At 57.0% G+C, this 26,229-nt stretch overlaps 1 protein-coding gene across 3 annotated transcripts in view; it reads left to right on the top strand.

Annotated features, from left to right (window-relative positions):
- The window catches only part of COL5A1 (collagen type V alpha 1 chain), a 160,401-nt gene that overhangs the window by 87,708 nt on the left and 46,464 nt on the right, over nt 1-26,229 (top strand). For all 3 annotated transcript variants that reach the window (XM_057549408.1, XM_057549407.1, XM_057549405.1), the window contains exons 17-32: nt 1,881-1,934; nt 3,263-3,316; nt 4,494-4,547; nt 6,177-6,221; nt 7,621-7,674; nt 8,276-8,320; nt 8,923-8,976; nt 9,227-9,271; nt 10,333-10,386; nt 14,518-14,562; nt 14,910-14,963; nt 18,269-18,313; nt 19,008-19,061; nt 21,237-21,344; nt 22,025-22,078; nt 24,756-24,809. In XM_057549408.1, the coding sequence (XP_057405391.1) occupies nt 1,881-1,934; nt 3,263-3,316; nt 4,494-4,547; nt 6,177-6,221; nt 7,621-7,674; nt 8,276-8,320; nt 8,923-8,976; nt 9,227-9,271; nt 10,333-10,386; nt 14,518-14,562; nt 14,910-14,963; nt 18,269-18,313; nt 19,008-19,061; nt 21,237-21,344; nt 22,025-22,078; nt 24,756-24,809 (873 nt within the window). The remainder of the gene's footprint in view (nt 1-1,880; nt 1,935-3,262; nt 3,317-4,493; nt 4,548-6,176; nt 6,222-7,620; nt 7,675-8,275; nt 8,321-8,922; nt 8,977-9,226; nt 9,272-10,332; nt 10,387-14,517; nt 14,563-14,909; nt 14,964-18,268; nt 18,314-19,007; nt 19,062-21,236; nt 21,345-22,024; nt 22,079-24,755; nt 24,810-26,229) is intronic.

The raw sequence follows: 26,229 nt of genomic DNA, 5'->3' as shown, positions 1-26,229 counted from the left end.
AACACCATCCAGACGAGCTTGGGAAATCCTAATTAACCCACATCAGACTCTGACTAGTGGATCTTTTCATCAAGTGAATCTTTCTACTGAATGAAAAAATTACTTGTTCTTGTGTTGTATTTATACCTAGATGAACCCCTGCAAGGAATGGTGGGTGGCCACTGAGCTGCCAGTTCCTGCTTTAGCTGCAAAGTATACAAGGCAAAAATGAATAATTCCTTAGTGGTTACAGGGCCTCTGTCCCGGGAGTTAATTGTAGTTACAAGGGAAGTGATGGAGTGAGCAGCATTCAGGCATGGCTGTCTCATGCTGGCCCCTCAAGGCTGCAGGTTCAAAGATGGTGGAGGGGACCCAGGCATGAGGCAGAGGGGTACACGGATGACTCTAAAAGGGCCACTGATGCCAGAATTCAGTGGTTCTTGGTAGACAGTGAGGTGGGTTATCTTGGATCTGGTTCTGAAAAGCATTTTATTTCTTTGAGGGTCTTTTGTATTTCTGTAAACACTTACTGTCAAGTTTCAGTGGAAACGGTGTCTCGGTCAGGGCGAGGTGAAAACTGAAAAGGGAAAGATGCCAGCGATGGTTCGTAGTGTGACTCGTGGCAGTGACCACTGGCATCAGGGCCGTGGATACGCATGTGCTGGAGGAATGAGGCTGGAGAGGAGGGGACGGGAGGGGCTCAAGGCCGCATGGCGGGCTGTCCCTTTAGTTCTTTGTGCAGTGTGGAGCCCGTCAGCGTGAGAGAAGCATCCGGCCGTTTGCCCGCAATGTCCTGCAGTGAAATCCTGTCACTCTTCTGAAAGATTTCTCTTGATTTCTGAAAGCGTTTGGAAGTTTGAGGAGAGGCTCCCGGTCGGCCCCTCTGTTCACGGGGTCATGTCTGCGTTCCGCCTGGAGCTGCGTTGCTCGGGCGCATGTTCCGAGCTGACTTTTCATCCCTGGCGGTTCCTTGTAACCTTTAACCTGGGGTGCGCAGGCCATCTCCTGGTGGTCCCCCCAGACCCTCGCCGCTTTCACACTGCCCTCCCTGTCCTGGTTGTGCTGTGAGGCCTTTCTGCCTGTCGGCGCAGCCCCGGTGCCCCTGGCGAGGCCTCTTGGATCAGGCACGTGTGGCCTGGAGAGGAGGTGCTATTGATCCAGGCCGGCGCTTTATGCTCAGCTGCCTGACGGTCCTTATCAGCGAGTGGACATCTGCCTTGGTCCCCGCCCCCATCTAGGTGGCCTCACGCCTGGCAGGCTCTCCTGGGGGACTGTGGCCTTTATCGGGGACCCTGGTAGGTCCAGGCCCTGTCCTCCAGCCCCAGGTGGGGACCGTGGGCCTGCTGCCCCGGCTGGAAGGAATGGCCGTGGGAGTGGCCCCCAGGCACGGAGGGTCGAGCTCACCATCCAGACCCCGCCTGGGGGCGGCTGCATGGCCTTCGAGAGCCAGGCCACCCCTCTGGGCCTCACTTTCCTCCCCGTCCATCGCACTAACCAGATGCTTTCTCTCGCCCTGTGGCTCTCTGGGCTTTCCCTTGATGTCAGCTGGTGGACGGGACATGTGCAGATGTCAGGGGCGGGCTCTCTCCTGGGTTGTGAAGCGGGTCCCACGGACCCACACGGCCCCTCGGTCGCCCCCCGTCACACCGTCTCATGCATGCCACGTCCTCACCAACACAGAGGGGCGAGCATGTTAGCCCCGCCCCAAGGCTCAGGATGGCGAGGCTTGGGAAGACCAGAACCTGCGTACAGCGCCCAGGACTCTGGATTGGGGTCCTCTGGGCCAGCCTGCCCCCCGGGGCTGTGGAAACCTCTGCTTGGTGTCACAGGAAGCCACCGCTCAGAGGTCTCGGTAAGCCGGCCGCTCCTCTGTACTGACCGTTTGCCCCGCTCCGTTCCAGGGGCGAGCTGGCAGCGATGGAGCAAGAGGGATGCCTGGACAGACCGGCCCCAAGGTAGGTGCTGCTCACCGCCTCCTGGTGCCCGTTCCTCGGTCAGCGTCACCACGGCATCGGCACGTGCTTATGTGACGGATACGGTTGTGATGACACGTGATGACTCGGACATCTGCTCTCGTCCAGGGGTGGGACCTTGGGGGTTGGAAGGTTCACTTTGGATCAGCTCCTCTGGCACGTTGACACAAAGACAGGGGTTGGTGGGGTGAATTTCATGGGTCACTCACAAGTCCACGGGGCAGGAAGTCCTCTTGCCTAGATTTGGGGTGTCTGAGCTCTCCGGAGTTGCAGGGAGCGAGTAGACTGCGCGTGGGTGACTGTGGAGCTGAGGCGTGTGCGTGTGCCCCGGGGGCAGCCACTGGAGCCCAGGGGAGCCCCACCCCTCCCGGCTGCGGAGGTTCGGTGTGCCCGTCCCTCTGTCCCCGAATCTGGGATGAAACTACCGCTGTTCTTGGTCCACCCGTCCTTGTTGGCCCCGGAAGCGTTTGTCCAAGCCCGTACAAGGTGCTGGGGGAAGTGCTGACTTTCTCCAGCGAGGAGCCCACAGTGGAGACAGCAGCTGTTCTCAGGGGTCCCCAAACCCACCACGGGGCACTGCACCTGCTCCCCCAGTAACTGGCCTGGACTGGCCCTCGGGTGCTCCTCTGAGTCCCGAGCGAACAAGCGGCCCTGGTTTTCAGGGACGTGCAGTGACAGAGGAGGAGAAGCTTCCTGAATCTGTCCCAGTAGATGATGATCGTCTTTCAACAACAAAAGTATTCAAGCCTGAACTAGCCTTCTCTTGACTTCAACCCCACATGGCTTGCAACACCCATGAGGCAGGGAGCTGGACTCCAGGAGGCCACCTGGGTGGCAGAAGGAGGGCTGGCCGGGGAGCTGGGGTGCCTGAGGGTGGGCGGAGCTGGGCCATCCGCCAGATGGGTAGGCGCACCTGCTGTGTGCGGGCGGCACTCTGAGCCCCGAGGGTGTCGTGATAAGAGACACAGGAAGACGGCAGGTGCACACACACTCACACACACACACACACACACACACACACCCCGACTTTGCAGCCATGACCCCAAACACTGAGGTCTCAGGACCCTCCAGGCCACTGTCTGTGGCTCTGCGACAGATGTCACCTCTCTGTTTGCAGCCTTTGTTGGTGTTTTGGGGAAACGCGTTGGGAATATGGACCCAAGGCTGTGGAATGTGTGATGGGGCGGCGGCCAGGGGCCCCACCGCGGGGTCCAGGGGCCCCGGGTGCACAGGCGCTGCGTAGACCGCGGCCCGAGGCAGGTGAAGGGGCCGTGTGGCACGGGCTGAGCTGCCCTCTGTCCTCCTCGCAGGGCGACCGCGGCTTTGATGGCCTGGCTGGGCTGCCGGGAGAGAAGGGCCACCGGGTGAGTGTTTCCTCTCTGGGAGCTGCTGGGGGACGTACTGTTGGCAGCCTTAGGCTTCCTGGGGGGTTGGGCACTCGATTCCAAAGTGGTCGCTGATGAGCCTCATGGGGGTGGGGCAGTGGGCTTGGACGCGGGCGTGACATCCCTGGGGATAGAAGGTCAGCCCAAGGAGAGCCGATTTCGCACCCGCAGCTGATGGCGAAAGAGCCAGTGGCCCCTTCGAGGGGAAGAGGCAGGGAATGTGGAGCTCCCGTGGGAAACCCACTCTGTTAAGGGGCCCTCTGCACCTTCAGGAAACCCAGTGGCCCTTTTGGGAGCCCCCGAGGACCCTTCTCACCATTAAAGGGGAGACTCCAGCAGGTGGGCTGGTCCCACGTGGCCGCCCGCGGATGGGGGTCGGGGTGCACGCTGCAGCCGGGGGCTCGCCTGTTACCTTGCCCAGTCCCACGTGTCCCCATGAGATGCTCTTTGCGGCCCTTACCTGTTTTCTTTGATGTAGATGATGCCTCTTTCATGTTTTGGCATATCCTGGACATGCAGGCACACGCATGTGTGCATGTGAACACACAGGCACACACACACATGCTGTTGATTTTGTCATAACATTCACCCATCATGTCTCTGCCGCCCTGAGAAGTGGCTCTTGCGCCTTAGCCAAAGCTTCTTCGCCCACGTTCTCCGACACTCATGGGGAAACCGGAGGGAAGGGCCAGTCTGTGGGACTAACAGATGAGCACGTATTGAGCACCGATGGTGTGCAAGGCCTGAAGCTGCAGGGGTATCAGGTGGACCAGCGCTGACCTTCACAGTCCAGAGTGGTGGCCCTTTCAGGGGGCGGTGCGGGGCTGGGGTGTGCCCCTGCTTCACACGGAGAGGTCAGTAGGGTGCAGCTCAGACCCTGCCTCGGTGTCCTGGGGTGCCCGCCGGTCCCTGGGTGCCGGTCCAGCCAGCCCTTCTCCAGGACACCGAGTCCCGGAGTGAGAGTCCTGCCAGCCCGCTTTGCAGCACGTCACGCCAGGAGGCCCTGTCTCCAAAGGGGTCCTCTGTGACTCTGGGAAAGTCTTGGGAGGGAGTTGGGATTTTCAGTCTCAGAAGCAGAGAAAGACGAAATGGGGGGCTTGAGACAGCCGTGCGTGTCTGCCCGCGTGCCTAACGCTGACCCTGCTTGGCTTCCCAGGGCGACCCTGGTCCTTCCGGCCCTCCGGGACCTCCAGGGGAAGACGGAGAAAGGGTACGTATCCTGCTGTGTGTGGGCCGCACCTGCTGCCCGTCTCCTCGGTGGAAACTGCACAAGATGCTGGCAGCAGTGATCGGCACCTGCATTGGGGGGAGGGGAGTTGATGGGAGTGGACAGACGGCCGCACAGGACTTCCTTCCTGTAGAAGCAGATCTCAGGCCTTGATGCTGGGGGAGCCGATAAGCTCCGCGTCTGAGTGAGGGGCGGACAGAGGCAGCGAGTGGCAGAGCTTGGGATTTGGGGTGAGGAGTGAGGTGCAGAGAGTCCAGAAAATGACCTTCCTTGGCCCTGGAGGTGGGGACAAGGTGACGGAAGCGTGTGGACAGAGTGAGGGGCGATGCTGCCATCCAAGGTCGGGGCCTGGGCTAGGTCGGGTGCTCAGGCGGGCTCTGCCCCGAGTCCTGGTTCTGTCAGGTGCGTCTCGGTGGGGCTGCAGACTAAGCGATGTCCTTAGACGGAAGCACAGCCCTCCTGTGGCAGGGAAGCCTGCGGCCCCTCTCCCTCCGTGCGCCCCAGTCACTTAGACAATTTCTTCGGGCGTTAGGGGTATTTTGGGGACAGGTTTAGAAGCCCCAGTACCTGGGAAAGAGGGGCATGCCTCTCCTGACAGCTCCTGGGCTGGCATCATCAGGGCACTGTCTCCTGTTGGGGCCTCAGGCTGCACGGTCCACTGTAAGATGAGAGAGGGGAGAGGGGTCCCCTAGATGTCTGTGCTTCTGGAATGAGGAGATGCATGCAGGTGCACGCGTGTGTGTGTGTGCATGCATGTGCAGGGCTGTGTGTGTACATGTGCACTGTGAGTGGGTATGTGTACGTGCATTTGCAGTGTGTCTGTGTGCATGTGTGGGTGTGTGTGTGCATGTGTGTGGTGAAGGAAGGAGGAGGGGGCAGTGCCTTGATGGAGAGAAGCGGGGTGTGGACCAGCAGCTCCTGGTTGTGAGCCAGGCAAGCCAGGGCAGCTTTCCTTGTAGAGCCAGAAGGAAAAGACTCATCCTGGTTTGCTCCCCTGGCTGTGTTTAAGACGTTAGGGCCCCTTGGGGTTGGCCCAGGGCATCTGGTGATTCTCTCAGGATCTTTCCCTTCACTAGTTTCTATCATTCATGTCTCTATCTACCTATCATCTATCTATCTATCTATCATCTATCTATATCTATTTGTCTCTATCATCTATCTATCTATGATCTATCTACCTGTCTATTATCTATTTATCAAGCTACCTACCTACCTATTTATCTATCCTCTACCTATTTATCTATTATCTGTATATCATCTATCTCTCTATCTCGCTGTCTTTCTACCTATTTACCATCTATCTCTGTCTAGTTTCTGCCATGCTATTTTTCATCTGTATCTTTACCTATCAGGTAACCATTGACTTTTTTCTGCCCAGCTTTCCCCTCATTGGGGCTGTGGTTTGTGAGCCCCAAACCTCGCCTTTTACCTGCAGGCTTTGGGAGTGGGGACACTCCGGGCTTTTCCTGCTGGCACGGGGACTAGTAACTCTGGCGTATGCTGAAGCAGCCCCAGGCCAAAGAATCCTGCACGGCTGAAGGAAAAATTGTCTCTCTCGTGTCCAGGTTTTATGGCTTATCCCTAAAATCCTGCCTCTTTTCTCCCCCATAGGGTGACGATGGAGAAGTCGGGCCCAGAGGGCTGCCCGGGGAGCCTGTAAGTCCACTGACTGGGTGGGATTCTGTGTCTCCTCCTTGATGCTCTGGCCAGAATCAGGGATCGACTCAGAGCAGAGATGAGAGAGGGGCTCAGCCTTGAGACACACGAATCTGGGGATCTCCCGGGAAAGGAACGAGTGAGGTTAGCGGACAATGCTACTGATTCAGCCTGAGCCTTTGCCAGGGAGGAAGCCCCGGCCCCTGAAGGTCGTGGTTGGGACTCCAGGTACAGGCGTGGTGGGTGTCCTGGGTCCATGATGGTGGGTGCCCAGTGTCTATGATGGTGGGTGCCCAGGGTCCACCATGTTGGGTGTCCAGGGTCCATGATGGTGGGTGTCCAAGGTCCATGATGGTGGGTGTCCTGGGTCCTTCATGGTGGATGTCCTGGGTCCATCAGGGTAGGTGTCCAGGGTCCATGATGGTGGGTGTCCTGGGTCCATCAGGGTAGGTGTCCAGGGGCAGTCACTTGACCTGCCACACTTTCTGATGGCTACATTTTCCAAATAAAGAGTCCTCCAGTAGGGCGCCCCTGCCTGGCCCTCCAAAAGCTCTTTTCCCTAAGCTGACTGCTATTTAAGACCAGAGCAAATTTCCTCAGTGACAAAAGGACATTAATTGCTTTTCACTTACTGTTACTTTTCAAACGTCTCATTTTTGTTACCCACGTCAACGTGGCCATACACATCTGGGGACGTTAATTGAGGAGAAATATTGCAGGCGCTGCATGGAGGAGAGCCCGCCCGGGGTCGGTGTTTGCACCTCCGCTTGGGACTAAATTACACCCTAGGTGTCTGGTTAGCCATAAGGGGTATTCATCAACACAGGTCTCCCCTTAACACGGGTCTAGGCGATGCCTTCTGGGTTATTAACTTCTGAAAAACATTTATGTGACTAGGTATTAAAAGAAGGAAGGGACCATTTAAGTGGCAATGAACGTGGGAAGGGTTTCTCTTCTAGTGCATCTGAGAAGGTTCTATCAAAATTAAAGGCACTCGAAATCGCGGTGCCTTGAAAGGCTCTGTAGTTCTCCAGCTGACAGGGAGGGAGGGAGCGGTCCGGATGTGGGTCCTTCCCATGGCAGCTAGTGACCGCTTTGTGGCCCCTCCCCCTGTGCATGGGGCTGTTCCCACACACATGCCCCTCCCGGCCAGGGAGGGGGTACTGAGCCCCTATCAGTTCTAGCCACCCCTGCCTCTGGTTCCGAGAGCCCAGGTGGAAAGCTGGGCTGCGGTGAGGAGTTGAAGCAGAGGAGAAGGGGGAGTTGGCCACACTCCCCGGGAGACCTGCCTCAGCAGCAGAGGCTCTGGGAAGAGGGGTCGCTGAGGGGGGCTGGGGACAGGGCAGGGGGCTGGGATTCCTGGCCGAGTCTGAACCATCCTTGCTCTTTCCTCTCGCAGGGGCCTCGTGGTCTGCTGGGGCCGAAGGGGCCCCCAGGCCCTCCTGGACCTCCTGTAAGTCCTTTGCGTGTCTGTCCCATCCCTGCCCTTGAGATCCCGCCCCCAGCTTGTGGTCCACTCGGGCCTGCGGGCACCTCCCCACGCTGACAGCTGTGCACACTGCCCAGTGCTTGCTTTGGGTGTCTGTGGGGCCCTGATGCTCACCCGTGGGAGGGCAGCCCCGGCAGGTGTGGGCTTGCAGGTGGAGATGCAGGGTTCGCTGTATCCTTCCCTGCACACAGCATCTGCCGTTATAAACAGTCACCGGGACACCCATTTCCCCCCCTTGAAAACACTTCCAGTAGCATCTTGGCAGCTCCTGGAGGGAGACAGAAACCCGTGGTTCTGGCAGGGCTCTATCCAGGGGGCGGCTTCCCCAGGGCTGGCCCCTCTGCCCAGCTGTCCGAGAACTCAGGGCTGCCCCACACGATGCTGGGGCCTGGCAGCCCTGCTAAACCCTAGCCAATCTCGGGATTTATTTGGGATCAAGCCTTTCCCCTCCCCCAAAGGATGCGTCCTCTGACATTGCGGGCAGGGACCAAGCTGTGTTGAGTGGACTTTTCCTGTTGAGCTTTGTTCATTTTCAGTCTCTTTTGTTTCAATGTCATTCATCCAGGGTGTGACGGGAATGGACGGCCAACCAGGCCCGAAGGGCAATGTGGTAAGTCTGGGGGTCCCGTGCCCCGGTCTCATGGCGGTTACCCCTGGGCTCTCTCCCAGCTGCTCGGGGCGGGGGAGGGAGATCCATGCCACCAAACCAGATGGGGATGTGACGGGGAGGGCGCAGACTCTGAGCCCCAGCCCCGCGAGGTGCAGGCCTCCAGCAGGAGAGCACGTGTGAGATCCCGGCGTCGGTGCTTGCTCCATCCAGAGCCTGACCGCGTCAGCACAGGTGTGGAGGGAAACCTCTTTCTTGCTGTGCGTGGCAAGCTGGTGGTGGCCAGGTGCTGTGACAACGCCCACTGAGCGAGAGAGGGGTCTCATGGGTCTCTTGTAAGGGCCCGGGAGAATTTAGCTGGCGCGATGATTTGGGAATGTTCAGCCGGATGGAATATTTTCTGGTAGATCCTGTCTCGTTCCTCCTGGCCAGCTGTCTGCCGTGCCTGCACAGACACAGGCATGTGCTTCTGGCCCGGAGGGGCCTGGATCTGGCTCCCTGCCTGCCCCGGGGCCCCCTGCCTTCCCGTCTGGGCACCAGAGCCGATTGCACCCCCTGCTCGCCCTCCAGAGCCCCCTTCAGTGCCTCACTTGTGTTTCCTGTAGGGTCCCCAGGGAGAGCCCGGCCCCCCGGGACAGCAGGGTAATCCAGGAGCCCAGGTGAGTGAGCCAGGCGGGCTTGTGGGCAGCGGGAGGTGCAGGTCTGCAGTGCCCTGGGCGTGAGCGGCCGCTGAGTGCAGCCCCACGCTGCCAGTCAGCCCAGAGGGGCCCGCAGCCTGGAGGTGACCCAGGATAGGGTCGGCACCCAGATGAGGGAGAGGGTCGGGGGAAGATGGACAGACGGCAGGGAGGGGTTCTGAGTCCGTCAAAAAGTTCCCTGACCTTTCCTGCTCACTCTTTCCCCTCCCAGGGTCTTCCGGGCCCACAGGGTGCAATCGGACCTCCAGGAGAAAAGGTAGGTGGGCTGAGCTGGGCATAGGGGTGCTTGCCTGTGGGGTGCATTAGGAGCACTGGTCACCAGCTTGTGGTGTGGACCTTTGTCCTTCCTTCCCTCTTTCCTTCCTTCCTTCCCTCCTTCCCTCCTTCCCTCCTTCCTTCCCTCCTTCCCTCCTTCCCTCCTTCCTTCCCTCCTTCCCTCCTTCCCTCCTTCCCTCCTTCCTTCCTTCCTTCCTTCCCTCCTTCCCTCCTTCCTTCCTTCCTTCCCTCCTTCCTTCCTTCCTTCCCTCCTTCCCTCCTTCCTTCCTTTCTTCCTTTCCTTCCTTCCTTCCCTCCTTCCCTCCCTCCCTTCCCTCCTTCCCTCCTTCCCTCCCTTCCTCCCTCCCTCCCTCCCTTCTTTCCTTCCTTCCTTGCCTCCTTCCTTCCTTCCTTCCCTCCTTCCCTCCTTTCCTCCTTCCCTCCCTCCCTCCCTCCCTTCTTTAGCTATGTATAAGGTTGCCAGATTTGAGAAGAAAAACAGATATGGGACCCTCAGTTAAATTTGAACTGAAATTTGTCTGAAATTCCAAATTTAACCAGGCATCTCGTTTTGTTGTTGTTTGTTTTGTTTCTTTTTGCTAAATTTGGCAACCCTAAACATATCCTCGGCACCCCGAGTCCACATGCTGGGGAGAGAACCGGAGCCGGAGTCCTTGCGCGGCTTGCGGCTCAGCCCCAGGTGTCCAGTGAGCTCAGCACCTGGGGCGGCACCAGCAGAATGACCTCAGAGGGGCGGTTCTCAGTGCATCACAGCCCCGGGCCGCCACTGTTAGAGAACTGCTCCTGACTTCACTTGGCGGGTGATTTTTTTCCGGTAGCAAAACTGAAGGCTCTGGGAACAGCAAAGGGTCCACTCTCTTCGGGTGCTGCCCGTGGCTGGAAGCTTTGTAGCCAGTGGGAGCGGGTGCCTGTGAGCAACCTTTTTAAACAAATGCTCTTTGAGCAGAAATGTTGAAAAGTAACTTTGGGGGCTTGTAGAGAGGGTGGGCAGCTGAGGGGACCCCTGGGGCATCTGCTCATGGAGTCTGTGGTTTGTTCTAGGGCCCCCTGGGTAAACCAGGCCTCCCAGGAATGCCCGGTGCTGATGGACCCCCGGTGAGTACCACTGCCCACCTCACCCTTTACATCCCGCCTGCCCATGTCCACCCAGCGGTGGGCACTGGGAATCCGGGCAAACGGCCCCTCCCCTCACTCTCCAGACGGCCATGCATGCGTGGCCCCCGTCTCCTTTTCCAGCTCCTTCGATGAAGACCTGTCCGATGGCGAGCTTGATTGCTCAGGAACTACTTACTGGGTTTTGGACACACTTTCCATAATGTGGTTCAGTCAGAAAGGGTGGTGATTGCATGAGTAGGAACGTCCGTTATTTATTGGGTTATTTATTGGGGTTTGCTGCCCGTGATCAGAGCCCAGCCTCGTACTTTTATCTCTAAGGAGGGCTGGGCTGGGCTCCGAGCAATCGTGTGTGTCACCAGTGCCGGGTGTATTTTTAACCATCACGCACGGAGAAGGGGGGTGTGAACACGCAGCTGTGGAGCTAAGTAGATGCTGCCTAGAAATAGGGAGTGAGGGACAAATCCATCTGTGGCCAAGCTGTGAGGGGGAGGGGCGGGGAAGTGACAAACGCTGGGTGTGGACCTCTCTGCGTGAGCTTATCTGCACCCACCCCCCTTGTGTGAGTTGCCGGTGGGTTTTTTGTTTTTCGGTTATTTTTAGCATATCCAGTTGATGCCGAATAGAGAGCCTATTTCAGAAAATGAGATTAGCGAAATTATTTCAGACACAGTTATTTTGTTGTGTTAAAAACGCCATTAAAAACGAAGCAAGGAAGTTCAGCCTGTCAACCGTTAATTGGTGATTGGTGATCGGGTGTCTTTCCATTTTCATGGCTGAGAATCCTTTGGTCCTGTGAATCACACATCACCCATTGTCCCATCTTTGTCTGAACCAGCAGATTACAATCCTATTCCTGCTTGAACTGCTTTGGGGGACTCAGTCTCCTGGACTGAGTTTGGACATGAAGAGATAAATATTTTGCAATATGTCTTTTATGTGCTTTCATTTACATTGACACCTAATTGCATTTTCTAATGATAAAATATTTTCTTCTGGAAAATAAATTAAATGACAAAATGAAAACTATCTCTGGTCCCATTCCTGTGGGTTAAACCCTGATAGCAGGTGAATGTACATCCTGTCAGTCATTTTTTCTATTCGTCTTCTGCAATACTGGGTGTCAATGGGGCATTTCCCTCAGTGCATCATGTCAGGAAGGGGGCGGTGCCTACACGGCCCCCGCTTCCCTGACCTTCCCGGTCACACCCTGGAATCCCCCTCTCTGAATTGAAACTCCAGTCACTAGGGTCCCTAAAGAGTCACCAGTTTCCCTTCAGATTCTGTGGGGAAAGAGGGACCTTTAAGAGAGTTAAGGAGCCAGGAGGCTGCTTCTCCATTTCTCTTCCCCAACCAACCATCACACTTTAAAATATGAGTGTACGAAGGACCCGAGGGAGTGTGGTTGTGCTGGGTCAATGCTGAAGACGCTCAAAGCAAAAGATAAAAAGGGAAAACATCAACCCTACAGGCTGAGGGAAGCGGAGCCCATGTCTTAGGTGAATCGGGAGGAAGCAAAAGATTTAAGAATACTCTCCTTACAGAGGCATCACACGGTTGATCAACCTGAAAGAGAGGGTTTGTTCCTTTCCCCCTTTGGGTTGGTTTGGCGTGGCTTGGGCTGAAGAAAGAAAGGAAGATAGATTTCAGAGCCCTTGAGAAGTGTGAGGGGTTTCGGGGCAGACTCAATGCTCTGGAATACGTTGTGAGGTTGTTCTGGGCAGCACACAACAAGGATGCGGGCTGTAAATCACGGCTCATGGGAATATTACAGAGCCAGGAAAAATTGAATTCCAACAAATATTCAGTGACATGAGGAAATGCTCATGATATAATAGTAAATTAAAAATACATCTTCCGATGCCAATTTTGCATGCAAATGTGCAGAGAAAATAGATTAGCTGTGCTATATCACACCCTTGGCCACCGTTGCTATGAGTGGTGAGGTTATGAAGGGTTTTAATTTTCTTTTCCACTTGCCTAATTGTCTACAATGAACGTATATTACTTTTTTAATCAGAAATATATCAAATACAAATAATTAAAGCTTTATTATTTTTCCATTTGTCTACAATGAACATATATTACTTTTTTAATCAGAAAAATATCAAATATACATAATTTAAGTTTTATTACTTTTCCATTATAAAGTCTTGCTGGTTATAGAATACTGGGGAAAGGCCAGCAAGTAGAAAGAAGGGTGGAAACGGCCTGGCCTTTCACGGTGGGAAAGCAGCTGCTCTGACTTTGATGTATTTCCTTTCCATCTTTTTCTGTTCAAACATTTAAAATAAATGAGCTTTGTGCTCCCCCCCAGAAAGTTACAACTTAGAATGCATCTAAGAAGCTTGGCCTTGATTCAAACAACAGTAGTCATGGTGGGGACTTCCCTGGCGGTCCAGTGGTTAAGACTCCATGCTTCCCCTGCAGGGGGCACAGGTTCAATCCCTGGTCAGGAAACTAAGATCCGGCAGGCTGCCTGGTGTGGCCAAAAACAAACAAACAAACCAAAAAACAGTAATCATGGTGACGATCAGTCCCTCTTTTTTTATCTCTTCCAAAACACTGCAGTCAGGTCTATTTTTATCGCCACCATGTAAGTGAGGTCATTGCCACGTGAAGGGGTCAGCTCGCTTCCCCACGTGAGTGAGGTGTGGGGTCTGCCCCCGTGTGTGTCCCTGGGGCCTGGCTTTCACCACAGCTGTCCATCACCTCAGTTCCGTCACAGAAAAATTCTGGGTTTGATGGAAACTGTAATAAAGGCCCACGAAGAGCCCACATGGCAAAGGGAGCAGGACCCTCCTCCCTCCCAGCCCTCCCCAGGGCAGGATCTTCTCCCGGGCACCGTTTGGGGGCAGCCCTGCCGGCCTTGGTTGCTGGTGTTGTGAGCGTCGCCTTGGGAAGGGGGATGGCGGGCAGTGTGTCCCTTCCAGGCCCGGGCGGCTGGCGTGGTCCGACCGGTGCCTAACTGTCCTCAAGGGCTCCCTGGGGTACCCCACCCTGCAAAGGAACTTCAGCATCCTTCCCCTCGCGTTGCCACCATGATAGGCTATTTGCAATGGCATCAGATCCAGTTCACGACTAATACAAATTGAAAAGAACACACACATATCCTTTACTTGAGTTGATGAGCTCTGGGTCTCCACAATGCTGCTGTGTTCTACAAGTAGCATCCTAGAACTTTAGAACAATCAAGCTGGATGAGCAGCCAACCCACCCTCTCATTTTACACACAGGAAAGTGGAGGCCCAGAGAGGGCAAGTGACTTACCTAACGTCACACAGCAGGTTGGGTGTTACCAGGAGTAGAACCAGACCGCCCTTCCCTGCCCTGCCAGCATTCTCACCACACCACATGGCCTCTCTTTACTGGAATCCTTGGGGGTAGAACTGTATTTCCAGATAATGAATACTTCTGTTTCTGTTTTTATCATCTGTGTTTGGCTCATGAACTTAGAGGCATTGAACCTAGTCACCAGCTTGGGTCAGAAAGTGGGTCAGAAAGTCAGAGAATGTCAAGTTCCTGAGAATAGAATTGATGGGGGCCAGGGTGGAGGGGGCAGTGACCAAGGGGCCATGAGCAGTTCCGTGGGGCCTCAGCTCTGCATCTGTGGGGTGGGATGTATATTCTCCCCTGCGCTCAGCTTCTGTGTCACCTGGGGGGGTGGCTTTGAAGACCTAGGGTGCGTTGGGACCCGGGAGTTCTGGTCCCACTTCACTGTCCTTGTTTGGCCACCGATTCAGTTTTGCTGGGTGGCCTTGAACAAGCACCCTTGCTGTCCCCTCCCACTGCACTTGGGGGCAGGCTGGGCTCTGGCTGAGTCAGGGGACACTGGTGCACAGTGGGGCCTGGAGCCCATCTGTGGGTTTTGAAGCACATGCCCCTCTGCTGTTGCCGGGGCCTGGCATTATTCCCATTTTACAGATGAAGCAGCCGAGGGTTGGGACTAAAGGACTGGGGGTGACCAAGCCGCTGTGGGGAGGGGCGGGAGGAAATGGGAGGGACCTGGGCTCTGACCCTCAGTTTTGAAGACAGCTACAGAGGAGCTAGAGCATGGCCAGGCCTGCTTTCCCAGAGGCCACTGACTAACGCCAGCCTTCTCTTTCCTGACAGGGGCACCCTGGCAAAGAAGGCCCTCCGGGAGAGAAGGGAGGCCAGGTGGGTACCGGCCGTGCCCTCGGCCCCTCCAGCATCTCCTGCGGGATGGGCAGGGATGGCCCCCCCCGTTCTGGGACCCCCAGTCCAGAAAGGGCTTCCTGCCCTGTCCTCACCCATCCTGAGACACCCCTGCAGACCCGCCTTCCCCGTGGGGCTGGGCAGTGCCCGCATGCCTACCCCCGCGGTCCGACCTGGGACGTCCATCCGCTCTGCTTGGAGCGTGAGGGCAGTGTGCTGGGGGCAGGCAAGCTCTCTGGCTTGTTCTGGAAGGATGCAGGGGTGGCCCAGAGTGAGCCCTGCGCCCTCCACCTGAGATAGGGCTAACGCGCTTTCCCTTCTGGTTCCAGGGTCCGCCCGGCCCCCAGGGCCCCATCGGCTACCCAGGCCCTCGTGGAGTCAAGGTGAGGGTCTCACAGCCTCGGGTCTTCCTGGAGGTCAAGGTCGGGACTGCGGGGCACGGCTGGGCCGGTTTTAGAGATTCCTCTGTGCTTTAACGTCCCTCCTGCCCCAAAACTGGGGTGGCCCTGGTCTGGGAGGTTGGGTCCCAGAATGTGGGCCGGAGCAGGTGAGGGAGGGGCCCGCGGGGCCAGGAGGGGCTGCAGTGGAGCAGGGCACGCTCCCCGGGGCGTCTGGGACAGCACGAGCAACACGGTGGTGGCCGTCTGCCGGGACGGGGCGGCACCCTTCTGCCCCGTGCTCCTTCTACTGTCACCGCCTGCCAACTGACCTGCTGCTCCGGAGCCCCTCAGAGGCAGCGGATCTCAGCCCAGGGGACGAGCTGGACGCCCTTTCCTGGGATGCTTGGAGCTGTTTCTTCCAGGCCGATCGCATCTGGGCAGACCTCGTTGTTGGGAGATGCGTTCGTGGGAGACGTCCATTTATTCACATCGTGTTGAAAGGCTCCTGGAACCGCGTTAAATGGGCGCAGGGGTCCAGAGCAATACTCCAGACACAGGGCCCTGTCTGTTTGCCCTGAGCTGACTGGGTTTGCTTTGAGCTGTGCAGTTTAGTCTCAGTGATGCTGCCCTCTGGACATTCACGCGCAGAGGGATGTGCCCACCGGGGGTGTGCGTGGGGAGAGCCCTTCTTTCTCGGGGTGGAGATGCTGCCGTGTCCTCAGTCTCAGGCTTCCCACCCGCAGGAAAGCTAAGCGTGGGTCTTTCTTTCAAAACGACTGTAATTTGATGTGAAGTATCATATGTACGAACGTGTATAAAACATCTAGTTTATCTTGGGGGATTTGCAGGAACACACCCATAAGCTCCCGAGTCCCCACCTGTGTCGTCCGCGGTCCTTTATACTTTCAAGCATTTTTCCACATCAGGGTTCTGTGTGGAGGACACAGAACCCCAAGACTTCAGTTTTTAGTAACTTACCCCAAATTACCCCTAAATCCATCCAGAAGCCAGGACTCAACCCTGGACTTGCTTATTCCTCACCAAGTACCCCATCCTGACCCCAAGGGGCTCCGACTTCCATTTCCCAGAATTGGGGTGTTCCAAGGTCAAGGGCAGAGAGATGCCCCAGGTCAGGACCCTTAGACAGGCGGCTTCTCTCTGAAGCAGGCTTTCGCCCCACGCGCTGCCTAGTGAGTTTATAAGGGCGGTGATTTAGCAACTGTGCTGATTGTATGAGCTCTGTGCGTGTTTATTTTACAAATTCCCATTGCGCAGAGCCTGTGGCAGCCACCGTACACGGCCAACGCGTGATGCCGCTTCCGTGAGCCGGGATGGTGTCTGCCCTGAGATGTTTGTGGAGAGTGCTCTTATCTTGTCGGTCTGATTAAAATTCATCCGTGATATGAGCAGTCCCGCTAGACGGGCAAGCGGAGGGTGGAAGGAAAAGCAAGACTGAACGCTATTTTCATTGGAGAAATAGATTGCGGAGCCCGTGGCGTGATGAGCCCCGGAGGGCGCTGATGGCGGAGGTGGGGTGGGAAGTCCTGGTGTCACCGTCAGAGACCAAGGTCCTTAGCTTTCCTCCACTGGAGCCCTGCCTTCCTCCTGGGAAAGGTGCCCCTCCAAGCTCTTTGATCTCACTGACCTTTAAGCATCCCCCGGGCTGCCCTCTGACTTGCCCCTTCCTCAGGGGTCTGTTTGGGCTTGACTGTCAGCAAATCAAATCACCCGCTTACTGAGCCTACGGGAGCTGCGTGGGCTGGCAAAATCCCCCAGTACGAACTCACTGGAGGCCTTGGGAAGGCCCTGTGCCCCTCTGTGCCCTCACAGCCGCTGGCCCAGCAACTCCTTCCACTCGGCTGTTCTGTGACCTCTGACCTCGCTCCCTGAGCGCTGGACCACCAGGGCCATGGCGGGAGCTCTAGCCCAGGGGTTCTCACCCAGGGCAGAGTCTTCCCCCAGGGACGCCTGGAGACATTTCTGACCGTCTCGGCTTGGAGGGGCAGGGCAGAGGTCAGGGAGGCTGTCCAACCCCCTTCAGCCTCGCAACAACAAACTATCCAGACCCTGAAGGCGACAGCACGAGGCTGGGAAACCCTGGTCTGTTTGTCTCCTTGGCCCCATTCTCCTGACCTCGGGCGGGTCATGAGACGGTAGAACTTTAGGTCTGGGAGGGACCTTACCCTCTTCTTTCTGGAAGTGCGTGGGCAGGGGAAGCCCACCTGGCCTGCCCGGCAAAGGAGAGGGGACCTGGTGCCAGAGCCCCCCCCAACCCCGACATCAGGGTTTCGGGGTAACTGGCCTCCCCTCTGTCCTGAAGCCGACCATGGCCTGGGCCGATGGAGCCAAGGGCCAAGCCCAGCTCTCTGCGTCTGTCCGGCCCCGTCCCTCTGTCCCTCCACAGCTTTTCTCAGCTCTCCTGGGCCTCAGAGAAAAGGCTTAGAACTGCAAATTCTGTGCAAGGTTCTTGCTACAAGAGAGCGGCTGGCAGCCCGAGGGACCCGGCTGCAGCCTCAGCTGGACCTGAACGGGAGGCCCGGCCTCTCTGGGGCCCCGTGGGCTGGTGGCTTGAGGAAGCTTCTGGCAGTCAGTCGGGGGCAGGCTCTGCAGCCTGCTGGCAGATGGGGGGCACGGCTGTCAAGTCCATTCCAGGGATGGAGTGGTTTTACCTGGGAGACAGGGAGGGGGCTGGTCCTGCCCTGACAGTCTTGTTCACCACGGGGATGAGAACGTCCCGAGCCAACGTGATGAGGGCAGTGGGAGTGGCTGGTGTCGTTAAGTGGTAACTATTATTACTACCGTTGTAGCGTATGATTATATGTTAGTAACAATAGAGAATGAAGATCATCCGACAGCACACAGCTCCGCTCACTGAACACCTGCTGTTTGCCGGGCGCTGTCCCCGGGCTTCCTGAGCCCTCCCCTCCCCCCAGCAGTGACGGGGGGACGGTTGTCATCACCCCCTCTTTCCAAGTGAGCAGAGGTCTGGGGCCTCGTCCGAAGCCATGTGTGGGGGGCCTGACCCCGTCTGCCTGATTCCAGAGCCCGAGCTCAGGCCTCACGCCCCCTCTGCTCCCCAAGCAGAGACGGAGCGAGAGACGGAGATGTTTCTGGAGGAGGGCAGGGTGTCAGCGGGCGATGCCCCGCACAGCCGCAGAGCTCTCTCTCCCGAGACTGGGGACAGTGGGAGGGGACCGGTCTGTGTGGGACGCTCAGGCTCCCCTGGTGTTGGGGGTCAGGCCCGTTTTTTGTGGGGTCTGTAGAGGCTCGGGCTTGTGGCTGCTCACTTTTCTTCTCTGTTTGCGCAGGGGGCAGACGGCATCCGAGGTCTGAAGGGCACCAAGGGCGAGAAGGTGAGTGTCCCCTCCTTCCCTAGGGGCTTGGCCAAGAGCCGGGAAGGTCCACCCTGGGAACTTGAGTGAGCGTAGGCTACTGACATTTTGAATCCCCCAATTCACAAATAGCATGAATGTGTACAGCTCCCCTGTGAAATGTGGGACTAGGTAACTGAGAGGCCGGCCGCCTGCCCGTCCTCGGCCCAGCCCGCAGGCGGGACAGCGCACGTCCCCAGACCCTTCCGGCGATGCCTGTCCTTTCCAGAGAGCTCTTCCTGGCCCCCCCGTAAGGCCATCAGCAGCAGTCCCATTCCCCTTGGGGGCTCTTCCAACTGGCTCCCCCTCCTCAAACATCTGCCCGTCAGCTGCTACTGGGCCTACGGTGATGCTTGGACGAGACAGAGACGCTCCGAGAAACGGATGCTGACAGATTGGGCGCTGGGCTGCCCACCGCCCGGCCATGCAGAGCTTTTGAACTCAAACAGGGTGACCAGGGCTGCAGCGCTCCCACTGCAGGCTGCAAAGCCAGCCAGAACCGCAGAATGCAAAGGGTTGACAGGAACACGCCTCTCAAGGGACAGGGGGCCGGGCACTTACAATCCTCTGCCCAGCACGTCTGGCGCTGGTGTTGGGGCCCAGAGGCTCTGGGTGGGGGGACCCGGGCGGTGGGTTTTCTCATACAGACCGAGGCTCTCTCCGGTCCCCCGTGCAGGGTGAAGATGGCTTTCCGGGCTTCAAAGGAGACATGGGCATCAAGGGAGATCGGGTGAGTGTTTGGGGGCAGGGAAGGGTGGGCCGGGCGGGAGGCCTTGCTGGGGCCACAGGGCAGCTTCTCGGGACAGACGTGATGCCTCCGTGGGGGCTCCTGGGCCGCCGGCAGCTTCCAGCCCCTCCCCAGCTTCCAGCTCGGAGCCATGGCAGCTGGCCCCTGGTCCTAAACCCCTGCTTACAGGGTCACCTGGCCCCTCTGCCCTGTGTCCTTGCCCTGCATTAGTGGGTCAGTGGGAACTTGTTTTTTTTTCTGGCCGATACCCTGGTTTGCAGAGCAATCCTTTTGGGTCAAGAAGGGTGACAGGTGTCTGGGAGAGAAGAAGGGGTCGCAGAAACGACCCAGCGCACCAGGGAGGGTAGCAGCCTGACCACGGCCACCGGTCGGTCACTGGCAGGGCCACACCCTGACCAGCGCCTTGAGTGTCTTGGCCCCCGAACACTTCAGCTGCTCTTCGAACCCCCAGACAACCCCTGTGGTCCGGGACCTCCTGCTGGGCTGTCAGAGGTTGCAACAACCTAGTTGGTTTTTAAGGAATGATTAACCTCAGCTCCAGGGAAGCTGGTGGGTGCTGGGGCGGGATGGCGTGGGCCACACGGCTGGTGCCCCACAGAAAGCCACTGGCGGTGTTTTTGTGCAGATGAGGAGAAGGTGATGCAGGTGGCACTTCAGGAAGTGGGGTTAGGGGGCCAGCTGCCTGCTGCCGCGGGGACACTTGGAAGTTCCCCCGACAAGTTCGGAATGAGCGGAGGCCAGGCAGAAGGGAGGGGGTGCCCACACCCCCGGTGGGCCCGCCGTGGCGGCAGAGGCACGCACGCCTGGACGGACGCCGTCGTGGAAACAGTGCTCTCGTACAGGCCGCCCGCCTTGTGCCCCACAAAGCAGATGCCTTACCAGAATCTGCCAGGACCAGAGAGCCTGCACACTTGGCGCTTTGTCCCATGCTGAAAAGACAGACGTGATCTGGCGCTCTGTCAGAAGGGAGGGGAATAAAAGAGAGGGGTTCATTGCACAGTCCTGTCCCAGTTATATTGCTGCTGAAGACAGCCTTTCTAGAACTTTCTCTGTGGTGACGACTCCCCACTTCTGAGGGCCTCTCTCTGTCTGGCTGGTGAAAGTCCCTTTTATTGTCCTTTCCAACGACTTGATGCACACATTTGGGCCCATACTAGGAGAGTGCATTTTCAAAAGACGTTCCGCAGTTGCACGCCGTGCCCTGAGTGGACCTCTGGCTGGAATTGGATGAGGATGGACGGGGGTGGGGTGGGAGGGGACACTTCCTCAGCTGGGCAGCGAGGCTCCTCAGTCTTGATTTCTCCCAGAGAGGAATTTCTGCCCAGTGCTTGGCATTTCCTAATTTTCTGAGTGCTCAGAAAACACTGGAAGGATTCTTTTGTTGAACGAAAAAAGCACCTCTTAGGGACGGAGAGTCCTCGACCTGTAGACACGTTGGGGCTGGGGAATAAGGGAGTCATTAGCGTTCTTTATCCGTGCAGCGCACATTTCTGTTGGGGGTTTGCGCAGCTGTCCTGCAGCTGTTCCTGGAAACCAGTGATCAGAGGAGGACCCAGCAATAGACAGAGAGGGCCAGGGTGGGCACTCTGAGGCCGGGCCAGGCCCCTGCTGCTGCACTTGGCCACGCCCCAAGGCCCTCTTCCTTGTGTGGGCTCAGGCCTCCTCACCTGTTCCTTGAGGAAGTTGGATGAGGTGACATTTCGGTTCTTCCGTCTCTGGATACACCCTGTGGGTCTCCCTTGTGCCATGACGCCCAGGCGTGGCCCAGCCAGGCCTTGTGGTCCATTTTGATACCTCCTAGGGCTTCAGGAGAAGAAAGCAGCTCCCCCAATGCACGGCACTTCTGTTCTCTTTGGGGAAGTAGCAGTTCAGGGCTACCGTAGTCACCGAAGTTATTTTAGCCAAAAGGTGCTTGATTGGGAGACGGTCATTGGGAACAGGAGAGCGGGGGCTTGAGTGTGGGCCCCGAGGGGCAGCGGTCGCTCAGCAGAGCTCTGGTCTCCTCGGTGCGAGGACAAGGGTCCATCTGCTTGAGGGGGCCCAGCGGCTCTTACCGCCCTGGCCTGGGATCCAGCCCCTCACTCCCAGATGGTGGGGGGGACCTTGCGGGGCTGGAGACTCTGGGGGTCTCCTTCACCTTCTCTTTCTGAACTGCAGGGAGAGATCGGCCCACCTGGTCCCAGAGGGGAGGACGGTCCAGAAGGCCCCAAGGGTCGTGGAGGTCCAAATGGCGACCCAGGTCCTCTGGGACCCCCTGGGGAGAAGGTACGTGACACAGGAGGTTGACCGCTTCCCGGGGACAGTCTCTTCCTGATGGCTTTGGGCGTCCAGGCGGTGGCTTGGTCCGGCTGAGCCCTGGGTGGGAGCTGGTGCGAGACCTGGCGTGATTCCTGTCCCCTTGACTCCACCCAGCACCCTCGTCCCCAAATCCACTCCTGGAAGAGTTCCTTCCTCCCGCTGGTCACAAAGCTCGGGGTCTGAGCTTGGCAACCACGTGCACCCTGTTTTGCGGCGGGGCGGGCCGGGCTTAGGGCTCCCGACAGCTGCTCTTACACCTGCAGGAGGCCGCCCACCCTTGTCTTGCTCCCCTACCCCCTACCTTCAGCGCTGAACAGGAACTGGCTCTGAGTGGCCCAAACATCCCGCCCTGTCCCGCCCCAAGGCTGGAACTCTTTTACAGAAGGATTGAACAAAATGTCACAGACAAAGAACTCTTTTCCTTTATTTGGAGCGTTTGCTTGCACCCACTATTGCTTCAGCAGTGGCGTCCATCCCTGCTCGAGGGTCCTCTGCTTGAAACCAGGCACGGCGCTCTCCGTGATGACCGTGTCCTCGGCCTTTGGAGACTCCAGCCTGCTCCAGTCTCCTGCCAAGACACGCTGGCTTTCTCTCTGCTCAGAGAAGCACAGAGCTGGCCGTGAAATGCACCTCCTTTACTTCCCCAGGGAAAACTCGGAGTCCCAGGATTGCCCGGCTACCCAGGAAGACAAGGGCCAAAGGTAACGTACTAACTACCTTGTTAGATTTGACAATTGGCGTCTCCCTGCCCCGCACACTATCACCCCTTTGCCCTCCCTGGAGTAGCTGCTGCGACAAAGCAGAAGGTCACAGTAGCTGTGTCTCGGTTCTGCCCCATTCACCACCGTCTGCGGTAATTCGGCTAAGTCAGAAGGAGGGGCCTGGACAGTTAGGTGAGCCTTTTCAGAGAAGGGGACCACCCAGCTGAGCGTGGGCTGCACCTCGGGATCCTCAGTGCCCCTGGCCTCGTGGGGACCGTTGTGCACTGGTTTCTCCACACCCAGAACTTGTGTACCTCTCTCAGATTTAACTCACCCTGCAGATCCAGAAGTTATTTGCTCATAACTGAGCATAAAAGAAAGATGAAAGCTTTCTTATAGGAAATCATGCTTTATTTTACGTGTAACAGCTCCTTGAGGCTTTGCAAATCATTTAAAACATTTTTTTAAAAAATCTCACCTTTTATTATTCATGGTTCTTCCTTAAAAAATAACCAGCTGCCTTCACTAGAGACATAATTAACAGCAAAAGAGAACTCGTGGGTCTCTCGGGTTTGCATCCGTGCGTCCTACCCTCCTTGGGCTTCAGGCCTCTGGACACCCTGCTTGTTAACAGAGGAAAGGTCCCGTGGGCTGGGCTGCAGCTCTAGGTATTTCCTTGCTGCTGATGGCAATGCTTAACATCAGTCCTTCCTGTGGAACGCGAAGGCCCCCACTCAGCAGCCGAATCCAAAGCCACCGTGCAGGGGAGATCATTTGCTGTGAAACAGGAGTTTCGTTTAGTATCTGCCAGCGATGTAGTCGCTGACTGCAGTGCTGTCCACTGTATTTGGAGGAAGAGAGGCTGATGGACCCATTTGCTCTCCTGAAATACGTGTCCTTTTCGGGGAGGAGAGGAGAGAGAGGACGAGTTTGGGAGAGACGGGAGTAGGGGGAGAATATAGATCAAGTTCAGGCAGCTTTTTGGAAAGATGAGGGCAGAACCTTGAAGCTGCTCAGGCAGTTTGGACAGTCCTTGGGCGGTGACCCAGCTCCTGAGCCGAGCACTGTGAAGCCTGCATCCCAGGTTTTCCCGCCCTGAAGCTCGGTACAGTCTCCTATTTGGAGCAGGCAGGCGGGCACGTGGGTGGCTTGGCAAAGCGCAGCACCCTGGGAGAAGTTCAAGGTTTGAACATCGGTCAACTTTTCCTGGTCTAAGCACACGTTCAGGTCAGGATTTTAAGTCACGCAGAGTGTAGAGACGTGCTGAAGAAATGCTTTAGACAGTGTCACTGGGAGCTCACGTGGTAAGTGTTTGGATATTCGTCCAATCAAAGCCCTTAAGTGCATCCCTGCCTGTGTGTACCTTGTAAAGTTCTAGAATTAAAGAGCTGTGCGAGGCCACAGTCGGTGCATAAATTTGCATTCATTTCTGACTTTATAAGCTGCCGTGCTTTATTTAGAGGTGTTCTGGGAAGATAACAAAACATGGCAACAAGGTGCAGAAAACAAATGTCATAAACGTGACATTCACACGTCATCTCCAGTTAATCTGAGTGGCACATGTTCCCTTTTCTTCCAAAACACCAGTGTTTTGCAGAGATGGGTGTGTGAGAGGAGGGTGTGGAGAGAGGGAGAAAGGGGAAGCCTGGTTAAGATTCAGTTCTGGTTTTTAGATTTGGAGTCTGTGAGGTGCTCAGGAAATACTGAGTAGGCGGGTGGGTGGATGAGTGGTTTGGTGGATGGATAGACGGATGGTGGATGGATGGTGGGTGGCGGGTGGGTAGATGGGTGGATGGTGGGTGGATGGATGGATGGTGGGTGGATGGTGTTTGGATGGATGGATGGATGGATGGATGGTGGGTGATTTGCTGGTTGGATGGATGGGTGGGTGGGTGGGTATATAGTTGGATAGTGGGTGGGTAGATGGATGGATGGTGGGTGGGTAGATGGATAGACGGATGGTGGATGGATGGTGGATGGATGGGTGGGTGGATGGATGGTGGGTAGATGGGTGGTGGGTGGGGAGATAGGTGGATGGATGGTGGGTGGATGGGGGTGGTGGGTAGATAGGTGGATGGTGGTGGGTAGACAGGTGGATGGATGGTGGGTAGATAGGTGGGTGGTGGGTGGGGAGATAGGTGGATGGATGGTGGTGGTGGGTGGGTAGATGGGTGGATGGTGGGTGGATTGGATGGATGGTTGGTGGATGGTGGTTGGATGGATGGATGGATGGATGGATGGTGGGTGATTTGCTGGATGGATGGATGGGTGGGTGGGTGGGTAGATAGGTGGATGGATGGTGGGTGGATGGGGGTTGGGTAGATAGGTGGATGGATGAATGGATGGATAGATGGTGGGTGATTTGCTGGATGGATGGATGGGTGGGTGGGTGGGTGGATGGATGGTTGGATGGTGAATGGATGGTGGGTGGATGGATGGTGGGTGGATGGGGGTGTGGGTAGATAGGTGGATGGTGGGTGGGCAGATAGGTGGATGGATGGTGGGTGGATGGGTGGGGGGTGGGTAGACAGGTGGATGGATGGTGGGTGGTGGGCAGCGGATGGGTTCGGTCCGAGACTATGAACCCTAACAGACTCTTCTTCCTGCTGGCACAGGCAGCATAGCTTGTCCTCCTGATCAGGCTCTCAAGCTTCTTCCCTAATTAACTCTCTTTCAGGGTTCTATCGGATTTCCTGGATTTCCTGGCGCCAACGGAGAGAAGGGTGGCCGGGTAAGGACGGTCTGGCCTCTGCTCAGGCGGCTTGTTCTGCTGCCTTGGTATTTCGCGGGTATATTCTCCAATGCATCCTGTTTATTTCGCACCCACTTTGCTGCCAAAACTGCTTTCTGGAACAGCTGACCTTAAGCCTGTCCACTGAGCGCTGGTGACTCTTGGACCCCTGGGCGGGGCAGTGCCGCAGTAGAAAGGGCAGCGGGCCGGAGAGGAAGGCATGCTGAGAAAACAGCGCTTTCTCATGCACAGCCTCCATCCCGACAGCTCTTTTGGGGTCACTGGCGAAACCCAGATTCTCCTCTTTCAGCCCAAGTGACTTTCCCTCCGGGCTAAGTTTAAAAGGAAGGAAAGGAGTTCTGCTTTGTATCTCATGGACTCTGCTCACCCAGGGTCAAGGCGCTTCCTTCCTCCTCTTCCCACGCTGCCGCTGTCATGGGACCCCGCCAGATGCCACGCGCTTTGCTTCCCCCTCTGTTGTCCCCCTGAGGGAAGGTGATCCGAAGTCTCAGTCTGCGGGAGCCGTCCTCCCGGCCCCCTGCCGGCCCAGGCCCTCCTGCAGGAGCTGCCCTGAGCGCTGCTTAGGGAAATCACGGGAGGCTGCCTGAGCGCTGCCACGCGGCCGAACAGGATAGGAAGGGTCCTCTTGGGCCTTTGGACTCTGAGCGGCCTTGTCCGCAGGCGTGTGGGGTGTGTGCAGAGCAGGCCTGGGGAAGACGCTGGGCCCAGCCCGGTCCCCTCCGCCCCAGGCTAGCCCCCCCACCGCACAGACGGACGGGCTTCCCCTCCTCGGAGCGCTCGCTACAAACTAATGTTACTGCGTTTGAGCAGAGACAGTGAGATCTCTTGAAAGCAGGGAGGAAGACCTCAATCATCCACAATCCACGTACACGAACGTGTCTGCCAGGCTCACAAAAGAGAAAAACGGGGACTTTTCTGAGTGCAAATCAACAGCGTAACCACAGGGAGACCTTTATCTATTTGTCTGTATCGGTATCTAGATGTGTCTACACCTGTGTCTGTATCTGCAATGTTTAGATGTATGTCTTGTCTATATCATGTCTGTGTCTGTGTCTGTATCTGTAACTGTGTGTCCATCATCTACCTGCCTACTTGTCTGTCTAGTTCTTCCTTGTAGGGACAGTCTGACTAGTGTCTTTAGGGAAAGACTGTCATTTGAGAAAAGTGGTCCAGGGTCTGGTAAAGGCGTGGGAACCGCGGGGTGACAGGGTGGGCAGCCCCTGAGCTTGTGGAGAGCACAGGGCTTTCCACACCACGTTGCCGTGAGAACCTCCAAAAGGGGTCATGACGGTTAACAGGGGGTCATGTGGTGTGACCACAGGCCCTGCCGTGGAGGAGCTGGACTGCAGATCCAGGCCCCGTGGGGTCACGTAGAGCAGCAGAGGCCTGGCCGTGGCTC

The sequence above is a fragment of the Balaenoptera acutorostrata genome, chromosome 6 (assembly GCF_949987535.1).
Source record: "Balaenoptera acutorostrata chromosome 6, mBalAcu1.1, whole genome shotgun sequence".
Lineage (NCBI taxonomy): Eukaryota > Metazoa > Chordata > Mammalia > Artiodactyla > Balaenopteridae > Balaenoptera > Balaenoptera acutorostrata.
Note: the sequence above shows the minus strand (reverse complement) of the source record. Positions and strands in the feature narration are given on the sequence as shown.